Source organism: Ovis canadensis, chromosome 2 (assembly GCF_042477335.2).
Source record: "Ovis canadensis isolate MfBH-ARS-UI-01 breed Bighorn chromosome 2, ARS-UI_OviCan_v2, whole genome shotgun sequence".
Taxonomy (NCBI): domain Eukaryota; kingdom Metazoa; phylum Chordata; class Mammalia; order Artiodactyla; family Bovidae; genus Ovis; species Ovis canadensis.
In genome coordinates, this window is record NC_091246.1 from 217,481,915 (window position 1) to 217,495,735 (window position 13,821).

A 13,821-nucleotide genomic window follows, 5' to 3' on the forward strand; every position below is an offset into this window, starting at 1 on the left:
CTAATTTCTAACATGAGAAAACTTCATCTGCTCACTTAATCCTTTATAATAACAGTACCTCACCAGAGCTTCATGTTTTCCATTTTATAAAGCACTTTACAATCTTCTCCCTCCTAGAACAAATCTACTTGGAGCAGAACCCAGATGGCAGGGAGAGTCATGTCCTCTGGTGAGTCCCCACAGATCCCTGGACACCACTTGTGTGTGTACATGCTCAGTCCTGTATGACTCTTTGGGACCCTATGGACTGTAGCCCACCAGGTTCCCCTGTCCATGGGGTTTCCCAGGCAAGAATACTGCAGTGGGTTGCCATTTCCCTCTCCAGGGGATCGTCCTGACCCAGGGACTGAACCCATGTCTCCTGCATCTCCTGCAGTTACAGGTAGATTCTTCACCACTGAGACACATGGGAAGCCCACTGTCAAGGAAGTCCCTATTCATTTTTTAAATGCGAGCAAGTTATTAGATGCATTTTAACTTACCTCATTTAACCATAATTTACTTAAAAGTTATTGATACCTTGTCTTCTGTTAGTGCTTCAGGATAGTTCAAAAAACAAGCTACTGAACAGAAATAGGTTAACCCTTGCTGGGTCTTTGATCTGGAGTTATCTCTGAAAAATAACCTTTGAAAACAATCTCAATTTGTGATTAAGTACATTTACTAATATAGGAATTTCCTGGCAGTCCAGTGGTTAGGATCCCATGATTCTACTGCAGGGGGCATGGGTTCAGTCGCTGGCAGGGGCATCACCTACCATCATTTAATAGCTGGACTTCAGATTTGATCTTAAGGGGTTTCCATGCCTGCTATTTTTCTACACTGTCTGCTGCGTGCATGGGCACACTGAAAGGTTCTTAACGGGGCACCTAAAGATCTAAATGGCTTCCCTTGCCTCCCAAGCTGGGAGTGTATAGCAAAGAACTCTTGAAACTCTACTGGGAAAAGAATAAAGCTAAAAATGAACAACTCAATGCTTACTGCTGGTGTATGTCATACATCAATATCATAATGCACTACACTTCAGTGTATTCGATTTTACAGAGGAGGATTTCAGTGAAAAGAACTGAGGCTGTTCATTTCAAACATCACTTATTTAACAGTTGCAAGAGCTACTGATTGCTTTCAGACTCTGGGTAATGTTTTACACAAGAGGATCCTCAACAAGCCTTTTCAAACACAAGCAATTATAAGGAAAAGCTTCTGTTTTGGCCCAGTTAATTTTCTATCCTGAAGCCATGCTCTGAATATATTAATTTAGGATTAGAAAGGGGAAGAACGCTCTAAGGAACAAAGCCGAAGATTACACTTTTCTAGCTGCAAATGCCCATAAAATCTAGGGATTTTACTCCATGTCCAGTCTCAAATAACATTTTCCTGTAGACATTTTAATAGTAGTTATTCTTGCCTTTCTACCAAACCATGATTCCCTCAATCTTTCCAAATTCTTGTCATGTTTTTGCAGGGCTTATTCTGATTTTTTCTAAAACACTTATAATTGACTAGTCATTAGCCATTTCTAAAAAGTTGGTATGGTTCACATTACTTCATCTCATAGCTTATGTGTTGGTCTTCTTCACTTTTTTACCTATCAAATGTATGGAGCAAACCCAAATGTAGGAGTGGAGAGGAAACTTCAACCAGCCCCCCCCCCCGCCCCCAACGCCACACACATACACATTCTCAGGGACTAAAGAGCAGGGCTCTAACTTTGTCACTAACTAGCTGTGTAACCTTGAACAAGGTACTCAGCCTCGCTTTGATTCAGTTTCCTCATCCTCAAAATCAGGGTATGAATAGGATGCATGCCATGGAGTTGTTTTGAGATGTAGATGTGTTATTTAATGCAAAGCACTTGCGTGGAGCCTGGCATATAACATTAGTGACTGGCATACACGCACACACACACACTAGCTCCTGTCATTCAAATGTAAATCCTATTAGCATTTTATTAACAAGAGTCAAATTTTAATTTTTCCTCTTATCTTTCCACAGTCAGATAATCATGAAATTGCATACTGATGATCCTCATTCCTTTAGGAGCCAAAATTCATTCAATCAATGTATTTTATTATTAAAGTATTGAATTGTGTTTTGAACATTAATGTATAGTAATAATGTGTTAACTCTCAATTACTGACTGAAAAACCTGATTATTCACAACACTTCATTCCTGAATAAGCAAAAAAGAGACCAGAGGGATTTGTGGTAAAAATTGCTTCATTTGCCAATAAGAGATAGTTATGGGATTTTAAAATTATTCTTTCTTTTGTAAGGATCAAAGCATATTACCTCTCTGTGGTATATTAAAAAAGATAAACACCAAAGAATACAGCTTGTAAAACTGCACTATGACAACCCACAGGTATAAATAAAGGATTCAGAGATGATATCTGAATCCTATTAAAACTTCATGTTAATCACCCTCATCACCATATTATATCCTCTGCTTTTATTTAAAAATGAAAGATAATTTTAGTTGTAAAATAGTTTGTAAAGTCTATGTTAAATACTTTCTAAAGCAATGATCTGCTTCTTTTGAGTGTCAATTTAAACTTGTATATGTCACCCTTACCAGTAAAGCAGTATCGTGTTTTCTACAGCACATACAATACACAGAGGTACTCTAGCAGAAAAGTAACCTATCACTATTAGTCTCAATTTTTGTTGGAAAATTAAAAAATGATGTGAATCCTGTTTTTCAGTTTTAAGTTCATATGTAACATTAAAAACATATGGGTGCTTTTTCTCTTCACTGAAACTCTTTCAAGATCAAGCTGAACAACTGAGACAAATCTAGGCATACCTTGAATGAAGTATCATGAAGCTGGGCAGCCTAGCCCTGTGGTTTTCTTTGGAGTCATGAGTCAGAAACACAGATACATGACTACAGGGTGTACTGTGGATTGATAAATGTTACAAACAAATTAAGGACTTTATAACCCTGTGACAGCCAGTGAGACTTTGAGAGGAAGCGGAAAGGAGAGGCAGAGAGCTGTCTACTCAGGCTGAGAAACCATTGATGTTTCACAGTGTTTATAACCTGCTGTAGCCCCATTTCTAAGTTTAAGTTACGCTTGGCTCTAGAAACACGACTTATGATTTGGCATTTCTAGAATACTTCCTATGGCAGGCTTTATGAAAAGACTATTACTTATAGAAATTAAGAAACTTAAAAGTGAGTAAGAAATTTTCAATCAAAATCCAAATATTAATCTCCCTAGAAATAGAGTAGGCAAAACATTGCTTAGCATATTTCAAACATTTATCAGTTCAGTTCAGTTCAGAAGTTCAGTCTGAGAAAGAGTCAGACTCTTTGTGACCCCATGGACTGCAGCATGCCAGGCTTCCCTGTCCACTGCCAACCCTCAGAGCTTACTCAAACTCATGTTAATGATAAATTTATCCTTATAAAAATTCTCCCAAATTAGAGAGCCAGGTTAGAGAGCCTTTTGCAGATAGAAATATTGTGGCTTACTGTCTACATGCCTTGTGCAAACATAGGAACAAAAGGATTCTTTTTCATGTTGTACAGAACTTATTGCAGAGATTGCTAGGTCTTACCCTAAATCCACGCTCCTCTTTCCTTCAGTAACAGACCCCAGTTTAGACTACATTCACCATCCTTCCTTGTTAAGGGGTATGACCATGTGACTATGTTCTACCCAATGCAAAGAACGTAGAATTGAAATGCTGAGAAGGACTTCCTGGAAGTCTTATTTTAAAGGAAAGAAATGCATTTTTTCTTTGCCTTTTTCCTCCCTGCAGCCTTGAAAAGCCGATATAATGGCTGGATATTCAGTTGCTATTTGGTCAAGGGAGAGAAGCTAGTGCTGAGGGATGTTGTAGCTACTGCTGAGTCGCTAAGTGATGTCTGACTCTCTGAAATCCAGAAAAGGGCCATGCCAAAGGACTGGCTGAGGGACGATGGAGAAAGAAATGAGCCTGGGTTCCTTTTGACATCCTGAGGCCATCACCATAGCTCTGGACCACCTCCCTCTGGCTTTCTTTTACATCTGTTTTATTTTGTTCAGTTAAGTTGTGTCTGACTCTGCTACCCCATAGACTGCAGCATGCCAGGCTTCCCTGTCCTTCACTATCTTCCTGAGTTTGCTCAAACTCATGTCCATTGAGTCAGTGATGCTATCTAACCATCTCAACCTTTGCTTCCCTCTTCTCCTCTTGCCCTCCATCTTTCCCAGAATCAGGGTCTTTTCCAATGAGTTGGCTCTTCGTATTAGGTGGCCAAAGTATTGGAGCTTCAGCATCAGTCCTTTCAGTGAATATTCAGGGTTGATTTCCTTTAGGATTGATTGGTTTGATCTACTTGCTGTTTAAGGGACTCTCAAGAGTCTTCTCCAGCATCACAGCTCAAAAGCATCAATTCTTTGGCACTCAGCTTTCTTTACAGTGCAACTCTCACATCCACACTTGACTACTGGGAAAACCATAGCTTTGACTATACAGACCTTTGTCAGCAAAGCAATGACTCTTCTTTTACATCAGAGTAAAAAAAAATTTTTATCGTGTTTGAGCCACTGTAATTTTGATTATTTTGGGTATATGAAACTGAACCCAATCCTATTCCAAAAACAATCCTATCCAAATCAGCACAGAAATCAGACTGTATTTCTACTGGGGAATGAAGCTTAACAAATTAAGATAGAAATGTAAGGTTCAAATTGTAACAATCATAGTATAATCATAGTTTCTCAAATAAACTACATATTATATTAAAAGAGTTTCACTGTATATGATAATAAATATTTAATAGATGTGAATGCTGAAGAAGGAAATAAAGTTTTAAAAAATTTCTATAACTAGTGTTTCCCAAAGGAATGTTATTTTGGAAAAATTAATAACAAGAGCAAATAATAATATTTGCAAATAAATAGAAATATGACCCTAAATTTGGTGAACAAAGTTAAAAATATATAATTCTCTTTTCCTCAAAAGAGTTACTTTTTGAAAGATAATGAGGCACAAAAGTAACATACAAAGCCACTCATTATTATGTAAACACTGCTTTGAGACAGAACACAAAGTGTTTTTATTGTGTTAAGATGGTCATGAATGTATTTTTGCTAATAAAATTGCAGTTATGAATAGATGATACTTGATAAGACATAATATGATATTATGATATTCTGTGGTTGAATCAGCTTTAGTTTCTCCCCAACAAATTTTCTGTTCAGATGGAACATTTGCATCAGTTCAGTTCAGTTCAGTTGCTCAGTCGTGTCCGACTCTTTGCGACCCCATGAATCGCAGCACGCCAGGCCTCCCTGTCCATCACCATCTCCCGGAGTTCACTCAGACTCACGTCCATCGAGTCCATGATGCCATCCAGCCATCTCATCCTCGGCCGTCCCCTTCTCCTCCTGCCCCCAATCCCTCCCAGCATCAGAGTTTTTTCCAATGAGTCAACTCTTCTCATGAGGTGGCCAAAGTACTGGAGTTTCAGCTTTAGCATCATTCCTTCCAAAGAAATCCCAGGGTTGATCTCCTTCAGTCCAAGGGATTCTCAAGAGTCTTCTCCAACACCACAGTTCAAAAGCATCAATTCTTTGGCGCTCAGCCTTCTTCATAGTCCAACTCTCACATCCATACATGACCACAGGAAAAACCACAGCCTTGACTAGATGGACTTTAGTCAGCAAAGTAATGTCTCTGCTTTTGAATATGCTATCTAGGTTGGTCATAACTTTTCTTCCAAGGAGTAAGCTGGCTGCTTAATTTCATGGCTGCAGTCATGCAGTGATTCTGGAGCCCAGAAAAATAAAGTCTGACACTGTTTCTACTGTTTCCCCATCTATTTCCCATGAAGTGATGGGACCAGATTTTACTTAGGAAAACACTGGAGGAGACAATCCGTTCTATGTGGAAACAACGGCTTTATAACAGTGCTTGATTAGGAGGCATTAGGAACCTTGCCTTGAAAGCCATTATCAAATTTATCTAGAAAACTTTATGCTATATCATAAAATAACCAGCAACTGAAGAAATCCTTAATTGCTTACTATGCCAATTTGCCCCTGCTTTCAGGAGACAGCAATGAATATCATAGATACTGAAGGATAAAAGAGTTGAAAGACACAGGCAATTCAAAGAAAATGATGCCAAAAAATCGATATTGCCAGAAAAATTTTAAAAAAACTTGCATTCTACTTTGGAGTAACTTTTTCTTTTTTCTATTTCCAAGGAAATTTTAACTTTGATTCTCAACCAGCTCTGCCAATAGTGAAGATTTTCCAAAAGTTGTCAAACGATGAATTCAAACTTGAAATCAATCACTTCTTTTCCTCCTAAAGCAAGGTACCTTATGATATATAATAATATAAGCTCACCTGCAGGAGGTGAGTTACAGATTTATGTCATTCTTTTAACAATCAGTTATGCAATGAAATCCAGCCATCTGTCTCAGTTGTCCTGTTCTGTTTAAATCCTCATAGTTTTAAATAAAGAAGAGTAATACTAATCAGTAAGATTCGTTTACCAATGACTGCACACCTGGAACACAGTACAGCTACTCAGTAAATGACAGCTGTTGCTATAATGTCTCTCTTGAAACAAAACACTTTCATTTTATTCTCATCTTAACATTTTTTCTGTTAAGTTTCTAAATCCACAAATATGATAACATTATACTATAAAAGGGAGGGTCCACATGTAGCTCAGATAGTAAAGAATCTGCCTGCAATGCAGGAGACCGGGTTCGACCTCTGGTTTGGGAAGATCCTCTGGAGAAGGGAATGGCAATCCCTCCAGTATTCTTGCCTAGAAAATCCCAAGGACAGAGGAGCCTGGCAGGCTATAGTCTGTGGGGTCTCAAAGAGTCAGACACAACTGAGCAACGAACAATAACACTATCTTGACCACTCCTTTTGTTTTATAAACTACTGACCTTAAATGTCCCTGAGAGATTAAAATTTTATTGATTTTTTTTCCGCCTTCCCATACTCAGGAGAAGGAACAGAATCACTTGCCATAAAAGAGGATTACTAAGAGACTGCTATTATTCACAGTAAATTCCTCTCCTAGAAAAGCTCTCAATGTATGCTCTGAGAAAGACCATCACCATCTGCTTCAGGACCATGGAGGCTTGTAAACTGCAGATTCCTGGGTCCTGCTCAAGACTACTGAAGCAGAATCTTGCCGTGAGGCCTAAGAACCTGCATTTTTATGGTAAGCCCCATTGCCTTAAAATAAAATCCAAACTCCTTAAGCTAAAAACCTATTCCTCCTTATCTGCTTTTCAGAATAACTGGGAAACACTAAGTCTCCAAGCTGTGTTTCCTTCAAGATTAGAAAGCTGTCTTCCTGCTCTCTGCATTTGTAAGCTAGCTGCAGTTCAACTTTCCTTCTTTGGTTTCCCTCTTTCTCACTTTTTTGACATCTATGTACAGTTTCCTCCCAAACTTTCTCAGCCTCTCAATGACCAGCAACACAGAGAATGTACATCAATGAGCAATGACTATACTGGAGGATTAGTTCATGGAATCTATACTCTATCCCGAGTTCCTATATGGACACCTGTTACATGGTAACTTAAAAAAAATAAAAATAAAAAGACAATTTTGGACATGTTATTTTCCATGGGTACATTCTCCTGTTTCATGCACTGCATTTTGGGAATCTTCCCAACTCTTCTCAGTGAAATTCCGTTTCTGAATTAACTATGTAACACTGAACATCAACTTTTCACCCAAGTATGAAAGCCATCCAAATTTGTGTCAGGCATGAATTCTAGGAATATGCTTACTCTGCTCTGAATTCTGGACACTGTTAAAGATCCAGAAGATACCAGGTTAGGCTGAGAGCACAGCATTCTACCCAGAAGCAATTACTTCTATGCAGATGCAAGAAGCACTTAAGAGTACACCATTCAGCCAGGCAGCTCGCCTCTCCTATGCTTGTGCCAGCTCCCAGTCAGCACTTCATACCTGCCCAGCCAGTGTAAACAGTGCTATCCCGAGGGTCTGCTGACTTCAGGCCTCTCTCCATTTGCTGAAGAAGCTCTCGAATCTTATTGTTCAAGCGTTGTGAAAACTCAGGAGTCAGCTGTAGAAAGTAAAGGGAAAACAAGTATCAAAAAATATATGCCACTTGGTGTCCTAGGCTATAGCCTGTTAGAAATAGGAGGGTACTTCATTTCCTTTCAAGCTGCAGTTTTTTGCCTGAGAGAACAGGACAATTATTTTATTCTTAAACAACAAGGATGAATTAACAAAACGTAAAAGTACTACTGTATTTTCTTACTCAAGTGAGGAAATATTTTTGATATAACTTAAATGTTTTACATAAAAATTTTAATATTAGACTGCCAATGTTAAACAGGATCACAGTAATTTCCATTTACTAGGAATCATCTATTATTTAAGTCAATATTTCTTTTGATAATAAAAACCATTTTATTAAACTAAGCATAAAACAGAAGATATTTGCTGTTTTCAAGCAATTGGATTTTTAGTATTCAGATGCAATGTTAATTCCCTAAAGAAATACTAATTGTTTCTGTTGTTTAAAGCATCTGCCTGGAATGCGGGAGACCCGGGTTCGATCCTTGGGTCGGGAAGATCCCCTGGAGAAGGAAAACGGCACCCCACTCCAGTACTCTTGCCTGGAGAATCCCATGGAGGGAGGAGCCTGGTAGGCTACAGTCCATGGGGTCACAAAGAGTTGGACACGACTGAGAGACTTTACTTTCACTTTCTGTTGTTTAAAAATGATGATAAATATTTATTAAAAAATCCATTTAGAAAAAAATGTATCAACATTAAAAAAATGTAGAAGTAGCATAAGAAAAGCTAAATAAATTCATAGATATTAGGAGCATTCAGCAGAGTGGAAAGAACATTGGATCAAGACACAAAAAGCCACGCCCAGGACAGTGCCTTGCAGGCTACCGGCCTCACAAATATCGCTCAATGAATGAGCCAGGCCACATCCTTGTCTGCTATTAGCTGAGTGACCACGCTCAACCTGTAACTTCTTTATGCTTCAGCTGCCTTGTAAAGTCAGGATAATAACACCTGACTCACCAACGTCAATGGTACACTGAGGATCAAATGAGATTGTGGGTCTCATACCCTTTGCATTCAGGGATTTAAATGCTGACATTTTTACTATTTTAAGCAATCCAATGATCTATACAAATATTTTGGATACAGACTGAAAACAAACTAAGACTGGGCTGTGAGGTTGGTGATATCCATATAAAGGACCATAGATGAAGGGCAAATGGTAAGGTTTACCAAAAAGTTATGTTAATTGTTCTAATAACTGAAAAATATTTAGAAAGTTCTGGATACATTGAATTATGAAATGTCTTAAAAGGTAACTTTAATATATACCTCTATTTTTAGTAATCTGCCCTGATTCTCAGACTTGGATTTCACAAAGCAGTAAAACAGTGAAATAATGTTGGGGAACATTACAAAAGTACAAACATTTCATTACATAAGGACGGTAAAAACATATATAACAATGACCTGCAAGCATCATAGCCTCATTTTTTTTAAAAAAGGGCATTTTTAAAAAATGTAGGAAGGCAGTAGGAAAAAAATATAGGAAAGAAAAATGTAGGAAAGGCAGTATCAGAATTATTAGTGGTAATAAAAGACATTAAATTTTTAAAAAGACTGATACTTTGAAGAGTATCTCTGATAAGGCAAATCAGATGATCAACCATATCTGGGTTATTTATTCTAAAGCATCACTATGATCCCCTATTTCACACTCTGAAGAAGAAACCACATTGTTTGACAGACACACTCTCATCATTTAACAATGTCTGCCAAGACGTTAAGATTTCAACAAGCCTTAAAAATACATTTAGCAAGATAAAATATACTTCAGTATTAATATAAAAGGCCCATAAATCTTAACTAGATAGAAGAGTGCATCTACATAAGAACATGTCATATTCTGTTCGTAGATCATGGATAATTTATCATCTTGCCTGACCTTACTGTAAGAGACTGAGAATAATGAGAATGCCTCAGCCTCAAGAAGGGACATTACCTTCTATTTGGCACATAATTGCATTTAATAAAAGCGACCTGCCTAAGAATACTGATTGCTTGTGGCAGACCAAAAAATTATTCAAACCTAGCAATAATATGAAAAGTTTCTAAAAGCCCTTTTTCAATAGGTGCCAGAAAACAGAGCAGTTTCTTATTGAACTATTTGCATTAACAAGTTAAGGAGGACAGATCTCTAGGGTCTGTTCCTTAGTGTTCAACATTAAACAATTCTAGAAGTGGGAGGACTGTCCAAAAACCATGTGTCAGGCAATAAATTACACTATTATTTTGGGGCCAGAGTTCAAATTTATGAGTATCATTTTTCTCCCTTAGATACAGATTTAAATTTGTAATTAGCATTTACTTTGTAGACATCCTAAACAGCGAGCTACGTTCCATTGAAGGCTTTTGTCATTAGGATCTATACTCAACTGTTCTCTTTGCCAAGAAACATGAAGCTGCAGATCTTCCTCCAAAAAGACAAGACAAGACAAGACAAATGCTTCAGCTTCAAGATCTGCAGAGCTAGACAGAACAGGTCCAAAAAGCCAAAAGGAAGCCATCTGGCTTCAAGGTAATGATTAGAAGCTTTGTTTCGGCAGTTCAATTATGGTCTTAAAAGAATCATATGGATTCCAGCTCCATACACACTTAGGCAGCCTTCTGTCTTACAACTCTCTGCCATCTCTCTCATTCCTCCTACTTGCACTACTCAAGTTAAACTACGGTGCTAAGTGTTTTAAGGAAAGAATCAACAGAATTACTGAAAGTTCACCTGGCAGATATGGAATCTCTAAAGCCCTTCAACCACAAGCAAAATGCTTTTCATATGGCTGATGAGCCTAGAAGAAATTAGCTGGTAAAATTTGAAAATGTGTGCACATTTAAAGAGATCACTCTTCTCACTTAACACTTCTCAACTAGGTGTATACCCTCTTAACAATTATGTTCACAGGCATGAGAAAACACAGGCCTCTGGAATCTCAAGCCCAGGTTCTCTTTGTAATCTCACAGTGACTTGTGAGGTACCCATCAGTTTAACTGACCATTTTCATGTATTCATTCATTTATTTATTTTCCAGTTGTGGGGTTGAGTGGAAATGGGACAAAGATTTCAGGCCTATGTCCCAAACCTCTCTTAGCAGCTGCAATTTAAAGATGTCTTCATTGCATTCTGGTTTACTCTCCTCCTCATCCTGCCGGTACTCCTGTTCAATCATAAAACAGTTAACACTGCGCATGTGAAAAGCCAGGAGGATTTCTCATCTCTCTTAAAAAACAAACCAAAAATGATTTTTTTTAAAAAAAAGGCAAGATTACACACTAAATTGCAGAGCTGCCAATTTTTATAATTTAAATATCAATGACTGAAGTTATTTCAATGATCAACTTCTACTACAAATATTATCAACAACTTCTTACATAAGTTCAACATGTTAGAGCTCAAACTATTTGCATATGTACTTTACATATTTAAAGTATTTTATATGTTTATACTGAAATTATTTATTTTTTTAAAAGAGGTGTTCATCCCTTTCTTTCAGGCAAAATCGAACTCCTTTCCAAACACTGGGGTTTGGAGGTAGGGATGGAGGCAGATACTTCCCAAACTCACCCTCCCAGCAGAATCAAAGTAGCCTTCGGCCAGGGATTTGTTATAATCAGCATAAGGATTCGGGAAGGCCCTCTGCGCCATGATGCCAGAAACGAGCCTGCAGAACAGGGGAAAAAGAGAATCTACGTTGAGATACGGGCCAAGTCCGCGTTGCGAAGGCGGAGGCCAGCGCCCGGGGAACACCTTTCTTCCAGTCCCTCGGCCACTGCGCAGTCCTTGCGGTTCGAGTGGACCCCTGGCCCCCCGCGGCCCAGCCGTCAGGGTGGGGCACCTCCGCAAAAGGGCTGCCAGGGCTCCTAACCCACCGCGACGAAGGGGGTCCGTTTTGCACCCCACGTTCACACTTGCGATTTCAAGCAACTGCCCGTCCAAGATCCCAAAGCCCTGTACGGCCTCTGGCCACTCACCCCGCCGCCTCCGGACAAAAACTGAAGCGACGCTTTCACTGCCCACTTCCTGCCAGCTGGACCAATCAGAGCCTTCGCCACCCCGGAGGCCCGCCCCCTTCTCATTTTCAGTTTGTTAAAGAGACAGAAGTGTTGTTTCTAAAGGGTGGGACAGGTGATGGAATTCCCAGAGAGCTGGGGAGGGAACATATTTTAGAGTAACGCGCAACTGTGGGCAATGTTTCCTACCTTTATTCTCCTTTAAATTAAAAAAAAAATCAAATAAACTAATTCAAGTCCAGATGATTCGCAAGAATTCGATTTTTAAAAAATTTTTAATTTGGAGAAGAAAACTTTGAGTTCTGAACACATTCATAGTCCTACTGCTAGGACTGAAGGACTGAATAAAATTGAGGAGGATTATGTCTCCCCAGAGATTTGCCAAGCGTTTTTTTTTTTTCCTTAAACAAACAAAAAATATAATAAAACACCATCATCACTCTTGGTGACAAAGATCTTTGGAGATAATTTGTGATAATTTAACCTCAAAGGCACTCAGTCAATGTGAGTGGCCAATGGCAAGGTGTCACATGGCAGCTGCTAAAACTTCAAGGAAAATAACATGAAAACACAAATCACAGCTCTTAAGAACTTTAATCTGCTCCTTTAGTTTAAATTAGATCATAATACTGTATACCCAAGCCCTATAAAAAGATAACAATGTCCAGTAGATCAAGATGTAACATTCAATTCATAACATACAATTTCAATATTTAACAGTCTCTAGTATTTGAAAAATTTTGCTTTCATTTAAATTTAAATCCCACCTCGTACACATTAGGCCCATTCTGTTGCTCAGAGAATTTTGAATTTCAGTTAAATGATCAAAAATAGTCATTTCTCTTCTCTTTCCTTCCTCATGTTTCAGTGAAGGTCCCTAGCCCCAAACCTCTTGTGGAAGCTCAATCCGCAGCTCACCCCCACGTTGGCCTAAGCTTGTTCCTCTGTGGCTGTCATCCCAAAGGCTCCTTCTGCCCTTGCTCTGGCTCCCTTTGTTCTTTTGAACCACTGCGCTACTAGGACACTTGCTAGCTCCTTCATCAAATTCATGAAACTTTAGTAGAAGCACTCAGTGAATCTTAAATTGGAACTCTTATTATAGTAGGTGTGTGGAGGAGCAACTCATAAGAGGAAAGACATGGAGTGAGAGCCATTTTCAATTGTTTTTCTTTAATTATTTAAGGCCTACTATCAGTTTATCCTGTTCATAGTCTTTGAGCAATTAAAATCAGAGTGATATTTATGTATACTCATGACTACTAGAGGAGTTGGGCTTCCCAGGTGGCTCAGTGGTAAAGAATCCACTTGCCAATGTAGGAGACTAGGAATCTATCTCTGGGTCAGGAAGAGTCCCCTGGAGAAGGAAATGACAATCCACCAGTATTCTTGCCTGGGAAATTCCAGGGACAGAGGAGCCTCGTGAGCCCCAGTCCATGGGGCTGCGAAAGAGTCAGACACAGCTTAGCTACTGAGAAGAAGGAAGGCATCATAAAACAGTAGATTGTGCTTGAGCAGAAATGAAAGAAGACTGGAAGGAGGATGCAGGGAGAGAAAGTAGAAGAGGAAGGTGGGAAAGAAGAAAGAAACATTTTAGTCAGCTTGAAAGGCAGCCTCTCAACCAAAGAAAGGAATAGATAATGTGGTGAGACAGTGTAGGGGCCCTCATGCTCATGTTATTGACATTTTGGAAGGGATGACTCTTTGTCGCGGAAGCTATCCTGTTCACTGTAGTGTA

The 13,821-nt window shown here is 38.9% G+C and overlaps 1 protein-coding gene across 4 annotated transcripts in view; it reads right to left on the bottom strand.

Moving 5' to 3' along the window:
* The window catches only part of LANCL1 (LanC like glutathione S-transferase 1), a 50,532-nt gene extending 38,406 nt beyond the window's left edge, over positions 1–12,126 (bottom strand). The window contains exons 1-3 of one of the 4 annotated variants that reach the window (XM_069578239.1): positions 12,048–12,126; positions 11,641–11,737; positions 7,944–8,061 (exon numbers count right to left, since the gene is read on the bottom strand). In XM_069578239.1, coding sequence (XP_069434340.1) covers positions 7,944–8,061; positions 11,641–11,721 — 199 coding nt within the window. In that variant the 5' untranslated portion in view covers positions 11,722–11,737; positions 12,048–12,126. Of the gene's footprint in view, positions 1–7,943; positions 8,062–11,640; positions 11,738–11,823 lie in introns of all 4 variants that reach the window. The other 3 variants (XM_069578240.1, XM_069578241.1, XM_069578242.1) reach the window with 3 other exon arrangements.
* Between the last annotated feature and the right edge of the window lie 1,695 nt (positions 12,127–13,821).